We start from the raw sequence: 13,111 nt of genomic DNA, 5'->3' as shown, positions 1-13,111 counted from the left end.
GAGGAGATCACATTGTATATCAAACACTAGGCTAGAGGATAGCTAAATAGTTTGTTGCTAGTGAAAATGCCAATATGACAACCGAACGGTCACATGTGTAGGAGCATATTGCGCCATGATGTCTGCTACAAAGTTAGTGTTCTTAATGTTTTGTACAATCAGTGTATATTAACCATTTAACCAGCACTATCTATAAAGACAGGGGTTTAGTGAGAGGGAGAGATTCATTTTATGGCTATTATATAGTCCTACATTTTTCTTGAAAAGAAAGTGAGTCTAGATTGAGGAATGTAGAAATGCATGTTCTGTAGCATGCTCCATTAATTAGAATCTGATCAAATCTCATTTCAACAATACTGCTCATTGTCATGCATTTCACCAGCCTTGAGTAGTGAAGGAGGAGATGCTGACTTACCAAGCATCTGAGGAGAAGCCTCATGCTCCTGAATGATCACATGTCTAGCCCCGGGAGGAATCAGAAACATCTTAAGGAAACCTTTGCACAGTGTGAGTCAGTCAGCAGAGGGGAAGAAGAGGAGAGGATGTGGTTTGGGAAAGAGAAGAGGGAGAGGAGGTGGTTTGGGAAAGAGAGGAAGGAGAGGCAGCAGTTAGAGAGCAGAACACCAGATCTCTGTTTGCAGAGGTGGACGTGGACATGAACCTGAGGCTTTGCTCTACTGAAGCTGGCAGCTTGGAGAATCATCTAGACTCATTTAGAATAATTTAGTCACTGAAAATCATCTACAATCATCTAGAATCAACTAGAATAATGTAGAAACATTGAGACACATCTAGAATAATTTAGACAGATCTAAACACCTAGAATCAGTTAGACAGATCTAAACACCTAGAATCAGTTAGACAGATCTAAACACCTAGAATCAGTTAGACACATCTAAACACCTAGAATCAGTTAGACAGATCTAAACACCTAGAATCAGTTAGACACATCTAAACACCTAGAATCAGTTAGACACATCTAAACACCTAGAATCAGTTAGACAGATCTAAACACCTAGAATCAGTTAGACACATCTAAACACCTAGAATCAGTTAGACAGATCTAAACACCTAGAATCAGTTAGACACATCTAAACACCTAGAATCAGTTAGACACATCTAAACACCTAGAATCAGTTAGACAGATCTAAACACCTAGAATCAGTTAGACACATCTAAACACCTAGAATCAGTTAGACAGATCTAAACACCTAGAATCAGTTAGACACATCTAAACACCTAGAATCAGTTAGACACATCTAAACACCTAGAATCAGTTAGACACATCTAAACACCTAGAATCAGTTAGACAGATCTAAACACCTAGAATCAGTTAGACAGATCTAAACACCTAGAATCAGTTAGACACATCTAAACACCTAGAATCAGTTAGGCACATCTAAACACCTAGAATCAGTTAGACACATCTAAACACCTAGAATCAGTTAGACACATCTAAACACCTAGAATCAGTTAGACACATCTAAACACCTAGAATCAGTTAGACAGATCTAAACACCTAGAATCAGTTAGACACATCTAAACACCTAGAATCAGTTAGACACATCTAAACACCTAGAATCAGTTAGACAGATCTAAACACCTAGAATCAGTTAGGCACATCTAAACACCTAGAATCAGTTAGACACATCTAAACACCTAGAATCAGTTAGACACATCTAAACACCTAGAATCAGTTAGACAGATCTAAACACCTAGAATCAGTTAGACAGATCTAAACACCTAGAATCAGTTAGACACATCTAAACACATCTACAATCTTCTAGACTTCTTACAGCAGCTTCCACAACAGGGCACACAGGGCTGTGATGGGTGAGGGAGCTCTATTGAAGCATGGCTGTTCCACTACCATTTAAAACTAAACGTCAAAAAACTTCATGTAGTACAGGCCTACATTTCAAACTGGGTAGGTGTCCAGTATTGTATATAGCATGTATCATAATTACATTGATAGGAAAGACACTGAATGATGAGTGAATGGGAGAGCTTTGAGCCAAGTGTCAATAAACAGGAAACAGTAAATCCACACGGAAGCTGCAAAGCCGTATTTTCTACTCCAAGGATATCCACCACCTCTGCAAACCCATCGAGACTCACCAAGTACATTTCTAAAATCTTCTGTTTCATTCAGATAAACATTCCGAGCTCCTTTAGGCAAGGTAAATGCTCCTCTCGTCTTCCCTTCAAACAAAAAAAACAACAAGTTAGTTGTTTTCTGATGCCTTCGTTTCATTGACTTGCTGTTGAAACTATCACAATTCTCTCCCCCCCTCTCCCCCCCTCTCCATTCCCCTCTCTCTCACACACATTATTTTACCCTTCTTCCTAGGTTCCTGCCTTTCTAAGGAGTTTTTCCTATCCACCGTGCTTCTACATCTGTATTGCTTGCTGGGTTTCTGTATAGTACTTTGTGACATCTGCTGATGTAAAAAGGGCAGTATGTGTGTCTGCTCTACATTACAGAGATTAAATCTGTCATCAATCAGACGCCTGGGAGTGGCCAATATTCCCTTTATGGTTGGCAGACCTGTCTCACGATGAGCTATGGCACAGAAACAGGACAACATACAGATGTGGGATCTAAATTTGATCAAACTGTTGCAGGAGAACGTTCATGCAAAGCAGGACATTTAAAACATGTAGTGTATTTGAGGTTTAAAAAGCCTTCTGACATTTCTGATTTCCACTTAGAAATTTCAGACTTGATTTTCTCTTAAGAAAAATGTATCAACTCCTGCAAAAATGTAAATGAATTATTATCCACATAGTAGTTCACATTTCCTGTTGCTACAGGATTATTTTCTTGCAGTAGCAAACTGGCTCAAATTAAGATCCTATATCTGTATCAATTGTACTGAGTGAAAAGCAGTAGTTTTGTCATAATTCAGTGATGTTGAACGTTTCTAAGCTATCTGTAAAGCCTGATTAATAAAAGGAGCTACCCAAATTGGTGATCCTGGGTATTTTATATGTTGTAGTATGTGACATACACAGACATGCACAGACATACACAGACATGCACAGACATGCACAGACATACACAGACATACACAGACATGCACAGACATACACAGACATACACAGACATACACAGACATACACAGACATACACAGACATACACAGACATGCACAGACATGCACAGACATACACAGACATGCACAGACATACACAGACATGCACAGACATGCACAGACATACACAGACATGCACAGACATACACAGACATACACAGACATGCACAGACATGCACAGACATACACAGACATACACAGACATACACAGACATGCACAGACATACACAGGCATGCACAGATTTGCAATTCTAAACTTGATGTAAGTATGCAGGATCACCGTTTTGGGTAGCTACTTGCATTATTGCCTTGCGTACATAGGTACGGTATAAATTAGGGGACTAGTATGGAGTAGGGGCTAGGGGACTAGGGAGTAGGGGCTAGGGGACTAGAGAGTAGGGGGCTAGGGAACTAGGGAGTAGGGGGCTAGGGGACTAGGGAGTAGGGGGCTAGGGCTAGGGAGTAGGGGACTATGGTGTGGGGGATAGGGGACTAGGGTATAGGGGCTAGGGGACTAGTGAGTAGGGGACTAGGGTATAGGGGCTAGGGGACTAAGGAGTTGAGAACAGTAGGTCTGGAACACTGGATACTTGCAGGTTGTGTCTTCCAAGAAAGGGATATCTTTTTGGCATCTCTTGCTTAACTTTTTTCCTGTTAAAAAAAGGTGAGTGGTTTAGTGACAACAGAGAGGAAAGAAAGGTGAGGGGTTTAGTGACAACAGACAGAGGAAAGAAAGGTGAGGGGTTTAGTGACAACAGACAGAGGAAAGAAAGGTGAGGGGTTTAGTGACAACAGACCGAGAAAAGAAAGGTGAGGGGTTTAGTGACAACAGACAGAGAAAAGAAAGGTGAGGGGTTTAGTGACAACAGACAGAGGAAAGAAAGGTGAGGGGTTTAGTGACAACAGACAGAGGAAAGACAGGTGAGGGGTTTAGTGACAACAGACAGAGGAAAGACAGGTGAGGGGTTTAGTGACAACAGACAGAGGAAAGAAAGGTAAGGGGTTTAGTGACAACAGACAGAGGAAAGACAGGTGAGGGGTTTAGTGACAACAGACAGAGGAAAGAGAGGTGAGGGGTTTAGTGACAACAGACAGAGAAAAGACAGGTGAGGGGTTTAGTGACAACAGACAGAGGAAAGACAGGTGAGGGGTTTAGTGACAACAGACAGAGAAAAGACAGGTGAGGGGTTTAGTGACAACAGACAGAGGAAAGAAAGGTGAGGGGTTTAGTGACAACAGACAGAGGAAAGACAGGTGAGGGGTTTAGTGACAACAGACAGAGGAAAGACAGGTGAGGGGTTTAGTGACAACAGACAGAGGAAAGAAAGGTAAGGGGTTTAGTGACAACAGACAGAGGAAAGACAGGTGAGGGGTTTAGTGACAACAGACAGAGGAAAGAGAGGTGAGGGGTTTAGTGACAACAGACAGAGAAAAGACAGGTGAGGGGTTTAGTGACAACAGACAGAGGAAAGACAGGTGAGGGGTTTAGTGACAACAGACAGAGAAAAGACAGGTGAGGGGTTTAGTGACAACAGACAGAGGAAAGACAGGTGAGGGGTTTAGTGACAACAGACAGAGGAAAGACAGGTGAGGGGTTTAGTGACAACAGACAGAGGAAAGAAAGGTGAGGGGTTTAGTGACAACAGACAGAGGAAAGAAAGGTAAGGGGTTTAGTGACAACAGACAGGAAAGAAAGGTGAGGGGTTTAGTGACAACAGACAGAGGAAAGACAGGTGAGGGGTTTAGTGACAACAGACAGAGGAAAGAAAGGTAAGGGGTTTAGTGACAACAGACAGAGCAAAGAAAGGTAAGGGGTTTAGTGACAACAGACAGAGGAAAGACAGGTGAGGGGTTTAGTGACAACAGACAGAGAAAAGAAAGGTGAGGGGTTTAGTGACAACAGACAGAGAAAAGAAAGGTGAGGGGTTTAGTGACAACAGACAGAGGAAAGACAGGTGAGGGGTTTAGTGACAACAGACAGAGGAAAGACAGGTGAGGGGTTTAGTGACAACAGACAGTTAGAGGAAAGGGTTAACAAAGAGCAGGAAGGGGGGGCAACACTCATGCAGGGTTTTCTTCCTGCCCTGCTCAAACAAACCTCATTCTACTAACCAGCAGTTCATCAGGAACTTGATGTCTTAGTGAAGTGTTGAAGGAAAGCCCTGCAGTATGTCTCACCAGCATCACCATCAATACCATCACTATCATCAATACCTTCATCAATACAGTCATCCCTATCAACATCACCTCCGTCATCCCTATCAACATCACCTCCATACCATCATCACTATCATCCATACCATCATCACTATCATCCATACCATCATCACTATCATCCATACCAGCAATACCATCATCCATACCATCATCACTATCATCCATACCATCATCACTATCATCCATACCATCAATACCATCAGCCATACCATCATCACTATCATCCATACCATCATAACTATCATCATCCATACCATCATCACTATCATCCATACCATCATCCATACCATCATCACTATCATCCATACCATCATCACTATCATCCATACCATCATCACTATCATCCATACCATCATCAATATCATCAATACCATCATCACTATCATCAACACCATCATCACTATCTTCAATACCATCACTATCATCAATACCTTCATCCCTATCAACATCACCTCCATCATCCATACCATCACTATCATCAATACCATCATCACTATCATCAATACCATCATCACTATCATCAATACCATCATCACTATCATCCATACATCATCACTATCAACATCACCTACATCATCCATACCATCATCACTATCATCCATACCATCATCACCTCCATCACTATCATCCATACCATCATCACTATCATCCATACCATCATCACTATCATCAATACCATCATCACTATCATCCATACCATCATCACTATCAACATCACCTCCATACCATCATCACTATCATCCATACCATCATCACTATCATCCATACCAACATCACCTCCATCATCACTATCATCAATACCATCATCACTATCATCAATACCATCATCACTATCATCAATACCATCATCACTATCATCCATACATCATCACTATCAACATCACCTACATCATCCATACCATCATCACTATCATCCATACCATCATCACTATCATCAATACCATCATCACTATCATCCATACCATCATCACTATCAACATCACCTCCATACCATCATCACTATCATCCATACCATCATCATTATCATCCATACCATCATCCATACCATCATCACTATCATCATCACCTCCATCATCACCTCCATCATCACCTCCATCATCACCTCCATCATCACCTCCATCATCACCTCCATCATCACCTCCATCATCCATACCATCATCCATACCATCATCACTATCATCAATACCATCATCACTATCAACATCACCATCATCACTATCAACAATACCATCATCACTATCAATATCACAATCATCCATACCATCATCACCACCATCACTTTCATCAATATCATCATAACCAACACCACCATCAGCTATATATAGGTATCCCCCGTATATAGCCTTGTTGTTATTTTATTGTGTTGTGTTACTATTTTTCCTTCAGTTTATTTAGCACATTTTTCTTACTTACTTTTAAACAACTCGACATTGTTGGGAAAGGGCTAGTAAGTAAGCATTTCACGGTAAGATCTACACCTGTTGTATTCGGCGCATGCGACAAATACAATTATATTTTGATATGAAACACAAAATGTGGACGGAGTGCTTGACACAGTGAGAGGACTGTTGCTAGGTGATGGACACATTGAAATGACTGTTGCTAGGTGATGGACACAGTGAGAGGACTGTTGCTAGGTGATGGACTGATGTGGATGTGTGTTGAAGTGTTATGTGTCCCCTACCAGCTTTCTTGGGGGTGCGGGTGAAGGTTCCCTTGATGGTACGACAGTGAGAATTGTCCCCACCACACACTCCACACTTATCCTCCACCTTGTGGGAACCAATCTCTTTGTCGCAGCCAACTTTCTGGAAGACAGAACCACACAGAAAAGCAAGACCCGTCAAGTCTGTTTTTGGGAAATCAGGAGTGATATTTGTAACAAGCTTGAAGCTGTAGTTTAAACTCTTGATTAGCTAGTGTCAAAACATGACATTCAGTAAAGATGCAGACTAATTCTGAAGGAGAGACATTAAGCTGGTTCTTTCACTTCAAATACATGATTTTATCTTCAACATTAATCTGATACTCTGCTACTTTTTACCTGTAACCTTCTTGGGCATTCATATTTCAGAACATTCAATGTCAATGTTTGTCCAGAATATCACCACACTCTCCCCTAACACAATATGTTTGGGGGGGCTCCAGAGGGTGCAGCGGTTTAAGGCACTGCATCTCAGTGCAAGTGGTGTCACTGCAGTCCCTGATTCAAATCAGATTCAGCAATGTACTTCCGGCGCCGACAGAGATGGCCGCTTCGCGTTCCTAGGAAACTATGCAGTTTTTTGTTTTCTTTACGTGTTATTTATTACATTAGTACCCCAGGTCATCTTAGGTTTCATTACATACAGTCGAGAAGAACTACTGAATATAAGATCAGCGTCAACTCACCATCAGTACGACCAAGAATATGATTTTCACGAAGCGGATCCTGTGTTCTGCCTTTCAACCAGGACAACGGAATGGATCCCCAAAAAAAACCAAAAAACGACTCCGTAAAAGAGGGAAACGAGGCGGTCTTCTGGTCAGACTCCGGAGACGGGCACATCGTGCACCACTCCCTAACATTCTTCTCGCCAATGTCCAGTCTCTTGACAACAAGGTTGATGAAATCCAAGCAAGGGTAGCATTCCAGAGGGACATCAGAGACTGTAACGTTCTTTGCTTCACGGAAACATGGCTCACTGGAGAGACGCTATCGGAGGCGGTGCAGCCAGTGGGTTTCTCCACGCATCGCGCCGAAGGAAACAAACATCTTTCTGGTAAGAGGGGCGGGGGTGTATGCCTTATGGCTAACGAGACGTGGTGTGATCACGGAAACATACAGGAAGTCAAATCCTTCTGTTCACCTGATTTAGAATTCCTCACAATCAAATGTCGACCGCATTATCTACCAAGAGAATTCTCTTCGATTATAATCACAGCCGTATATATTCCCCCCCCAAGCAGACACATCGATGGCTCTGAACGAACTTTATTTGACTCTTTGCAAACTGGAATCCATACATCCTGAGGCTGCATTCATTGTAGCTGGGGATTTTAACAAGGCTAATCTGAAAACAAGACTCCCTAAATTGTATCAGCATATCGATTGCGCAACCAGGGCTGAAAAAACCTTGGATCATTGTTACTCTAACTTCCGCGACGCATATAAGGCCCTGCCCCACCCTCCTTTCGGAAAAGCTGACCACGACTCCATTTTGCTGATCCCTGCCTACAGACAGGAACTAAAACAAGAAGCTCCCCCGCTGAGGTCTGTCCAACGCTGGTCCGACCAAGCTGATTCCACACTCCAAGACTGCTTCCATCACGTGGACTGGGATATGTTTCGTATTGCGTCAGATAACAACATTGACGAATACGCTGATTCGGTGTGAGAGTTCATTAGAACGTGCGTTGAAGATGTCATTCCCATAGGAACGATTAAAACATTCCCAAACCAGAAACCGTGGATTGATGGCAGCATTCGCGTGAAACTGAAAGCGCGAACCACTGCTTTTAATCAGGGCAAGGTGACTGGTAACATGACCGAATATAAACAGTGCAGCTATTCCCTCCGCAAGGCTATCAAACAAGCTAAGCGTCAGTATAGAGGCAAAGTAGAATCTCAATTCAACGGCTCAGACACAAGAGGTATGTGGCAGGGTCTACAGTCAATCACGGTCTACAAGAAGAAAACCAGCCCAGTCACGGACCAGGATGTCTTGCTCCCAGGCAGACTAAATAACTTTTTTGCCCGCTTTGAGGACAATACAGTGCCACTGACACGGCCTGCAACGAAAACATGCGGACTCTCCTTCACTGCAGCCGAGGTGAGTAAAACATTTAAACGCGTTAACCCTCGCAAGGCTGCAGGCCCAGACGGCATCCCCAGCCGCGCCCTCAGAGCATGCGCAGACCAGCTGGCAGGTGTGTTCACGGACATATTCAATCAATCCCTATACCAGTCTGCTGTTCCCACATGCTTCAAGAGGGCCACCATTGTTCCTGTTCCCAAGAAAGCTAAGGTAACTGAGCTAAACGACTACCGCCCCGTAGCACTCACTTCCGTCATCATGAAGTGCTTTGAGAGACTATTCAAGGACCATATCACCTCCACCCTACCTGACACCCTAGACCAACTCCAATTTGCTTACCGCCCAAATAGGTCCACAGACGATGCAATCTCAACCACACTGCACACTGCCCTAACCCATCTGGACAAGAGGAATAACTATGTGAGAATGCTTTTCATCGACTACAGCTCGGCATTCAACACCATAGTACCCTCCAAGTTCGTCATCAAGCTCGAGACCCTGGGTCTCGACCCCGCCCTGTGCAACTGGGTACTGGACTTCCTGACGGGCCGCCCCCAGGTGGTGAGGGTAGGCAACAACATCTCCACCCCGCTGATCCTCAACACTGGGGCCCCACAAGGGTGCGTTCTGAGCCCTCTCCTGTACTCCCTGTTCACCCACGACTGCGTGGCCACGCACGCCTCCAACTCAATCATCAAGTTTGCGGACGACACAACAGTGGTAGGCTTGATTACCAACAACGACGAGACGGCCTACAGGGAGGAGGTGAGGGCCCTCGGAGTGTGGTGTCAGGAAAATAACCTCACACTCAACGTCAACAAAACTAAGGAGATGATTGTGGACTTCAGGAAACAGCAGAGGGAACACCCCCTATCCACATCGATGGAACAGTAGTGGAGAGGGTAGTAAGTTTTAAGTTCCTCGGCATACACATCACAGACAAACTGAATTGGTCCACTCACACAGACAGCATCGTGAAGAAGGCGCAGCAGCGCCTCTTTAACCTCAGGAGGCTGAAGAAATTCGGCTTGTCACCAAAAGCACTCACAAACTTCTACAGATGCACAATCGAGAGCATCCTGGAGGGCTGTATCACCGCCTGGTACGGCAACTGCTCCGCCCACAAACGTAAGGCTCTCCAGAAGGTAGTGAGGTCTGCACAACGCATCACCGGGGGCAAACTACCTGCCCTCCAGGACACCTACACCACCCGATGTCACAGGAAGGCCATAAAGATCATCAAGGACAACAACCACCCGAGCCACTGCCTGTTCACCCCGCTATCATCCAGAAGGCGAGGTCAGTACAGGTGCATCAAAGCTGGGACTGAGAGACTGAAAAACAACTTCTATCTCAAGGCCATCAGACTGTTAAACAGCCACCACTAACATTGAGTGGCTGCTGCCAACACACTGACTCAACTCCAGCCACTTTAATAATGGGAATTGATGGGAAATATATCACTAGCCACTTTAAACAATGCTACCTTATATAATGTTACTTACCCTACATTATTCATCTCATATGCATACGTATATACTGTACTCTATATCATCTACTGCATCCTTATGTATCACTAGCCACTTTAACTATGCCACTTTGTTTACATACTCATCTCATATGTATATACTGTACTCGATACCATCTACTGTATCTTGCCTATGCTGCTCTGTACCATCACTCATTCATATATCTTTATGTACATATTCTTTATCCCCTTACACCATGGGTGTCAAACTCTGGCCCGTGGGCCAAATTTGGCCCGCGGGGTAATTATATTTGGCCCGCGAGACCATACCAAATTACTACTAGAGCTGGCCCGCCGGTATTATACAGCGCATTCACCACTAATACTACGAAACCCATAATGCTCTGCTGTTTTCGCGCGCAAATCAGGACAGGACCCAGAAACGCTCTCTCCTCTATGACAGTAGTCATAGCAACATAGACGCTACAACTGTCAGTGAGCTAACCCTTCCCAAAAATGGCAAAAAGGCAGAAAACAGGAGCTTTCTATGTAAAAGACAAACCTGTTTGTCTTGTTTGTGGAGTCAACGTGGCTGTAAGTAAGGAGTACAACATTAGACGACACTATGAAACGAAACACCATGACAAATACAAGGACCTGGACATGACACAAAGGAGACAGAAAGTAGAGGAGATGAAAAGAAGTTTGGTTTCACAACAGAATATGTTTAAAAAAGCCACATCACAAAGCGAGGCTGCTGTAAAGGCTAGTTATATAGTGGCAGCAGAGATCGCAAAATCAGCCCGGCCCTTTAATGAGGGAGAGTTCATGAAAAAGTGCATGATGAAGGTTTGTGACCTCGTATGCCCAGAGAAAAAACAAGCATTTTCAAACGTGAGCCTGAGCAGGAACACAGTAGCTGATCGCACATGTGATCTTGCCACCAATCTGTATGACCAGCTGATGGAAAAGGGAAAAGATTTTGTTGCGTTCTCCCTCGCTGTGGATGAGAGCTGCGACGCATCTGATACTGCTCAGCTGTCAGTCTTCATCCGTGGAGTGGACTCAAATCTGTGTGTTACGGAGGAGCTATTAGGATTCAAATCAATGCATGGCACAACCACAGGAAAGGAAATCTTTGAGGAGGTTTCCAAATGTGTAACTGAAATAAAGCTGCCGTGGGATAAACTCGTTGGATTAACGACAGATGGTGAGCCAGCGATGTGCAGAAAAAAGAAAAAAATAGAGTGGACTGGTGGGCATGGTTCGGGAGAAGATGCGGGAAGAGAACTGTGCAGGTGAGCTAACTGTTTACCACTGCATCATACATCAGGAAGCACTGTGTGCCAAAGCCCTAAAGATGGAACATGTTATGACCACAGTAACACAGGTAGTTAACTTTATAAGAGCCAAAGGTCTAAATCACCGCCAGTTTAAATCTTTTCTGGAGGAGTGTGGTTCGGAATACGCAGACGTGCCGTATCACACAGAGGTGAGATGGCTAAGCAGAGGAAAAGTACTGAACAGATGTTTCGAGCTGCGTGAGGAAATATGTCAATTCCTGGAAACCAAAGGTAAGGATACAGCAGAGCTCCGGGAGCAAAAGTTCCTGTGTGAGCTGGCCTTTCTCTGTGACATCTCGAGCCATCTCGATGCGCTGAACCTGCAGCCTCAGGGGCGGGGGCGCATCATCACAGACATGTATGCTGCAGTGAGGGCCTTCAAAACTAAACTGTGCCTGTGGGAGAATCAGATGCTGCAAGGAAACCCTTGCCATTTTCCCTGCTGCCAATCCATAAAAGCGCAGATCTCTACCGCCGTGTTCCCATGCGCACAGTTTGCTGAAAAACTCAGTGTTCTCGCCGCTGAGTTTAGCCGGCGATTTGCCGACTTCGATGCCCAGAAATGCAAGTTTGAACTGCTTAGTAATCCCTTCGCAGTTGATGTGGAAAATGCACCAACCAACATCCAAATGGAGCTGATTGAACTCCAGTGCAACGACACGCTGAAGTCAAAGTATGATGCTGTGGGCGCCGCACAGTTTCCACGGTTCATCCCTGACACAATGCCTCAGCTCCGCACCCAAGCTGCTCAGATGCTCTCCATGTTCGGCAGCACTTATCTATGCGAGCAACTTTTCTCCTCAATGAAGATGACCAAAACAACTCACAGGAGACGTCTGACTGATGAACATCTTCGCTCGATACTGAGGATTTCTTCAGCTCAGAGCTTGAGCCCAGACATTGATGAACTAGCATCCAAGAAGAGATGCCAGGTATCTGGCTTGGGCACATCAGATTAGACCAGTGTGCAATAATTAACGTTTTCTTTATGCACTTTTTCTTGCTACAAGGCATGGGCTTGAATGGTTGATTGATTTATTATCATTTTATTTGTAAAATTATTAGCCAGTGGAAAAAGTTTATTTTGCTATTTAAATCAGAAGGCTGCAAATAGAAAAGAGGCATACAATTTTTATTTAAATTTTATTTATTTAATAAATGAATGCCATTGATGTGTTTTTTCATTTGAAAT

General features: G+C 43.9%; 1 protein-coding gene across 3 annotated transcripts in view; it reads right to left on the bottom strand.

Moving 5' to 3' along the window:
• adamts3 (ADAM metallopeptidase with thrombospondin type 1 motif, 3) overlaps window positions 1-13,111 on the bottom strand; it is a 186,580-nt gene that overhangs the window by 38,398 nt on the left and 135,071 nt on the right. For 2 of the 3 annotated variants that reach the window (XM_031829519.1, XM_031829520.1), the window contains 3 exons: window positions 6,996-7,119; window positions 2,119-2,202; window positions 416-496 (listed from right to left, as the gene is read on the bottom strand). In XM_031829519.1, the coding sequence (XP_031685379.1) occupies window positions 416-496; window positions 2,119-2,202; window positions 6,996-7,119 (289 nt within the window). The remainder of the gene's footprint in view (window positions 1-415; window positions 497-2,118; window positions 2,203-6,995; window positions 7,120-13,111) is intronic. The other variant, XM_031829521.1, reaches the window with a different exon arrangement.

The sequence above is a fragment of the Oncorhynchus kisutch genome, linkage group LG8 (genome assembly GCF_002021735.2).
Source record: "Oncorhynchus kisutch isolate 150728-3 linkage group LG8, Okis_V2, whole genome shotgun sequence".
In the NCBI taxonomy this organism is placed as follows: Eukaryota; Metazoa; Chordata; class Actinopteri; order Salmoniformes; family Salmonidae; genus Oncorhynchus; species Oncorhynchus kisutch.
This window is presented reverse-complemented; position numbering and strand designations above follow the sequence as displayed.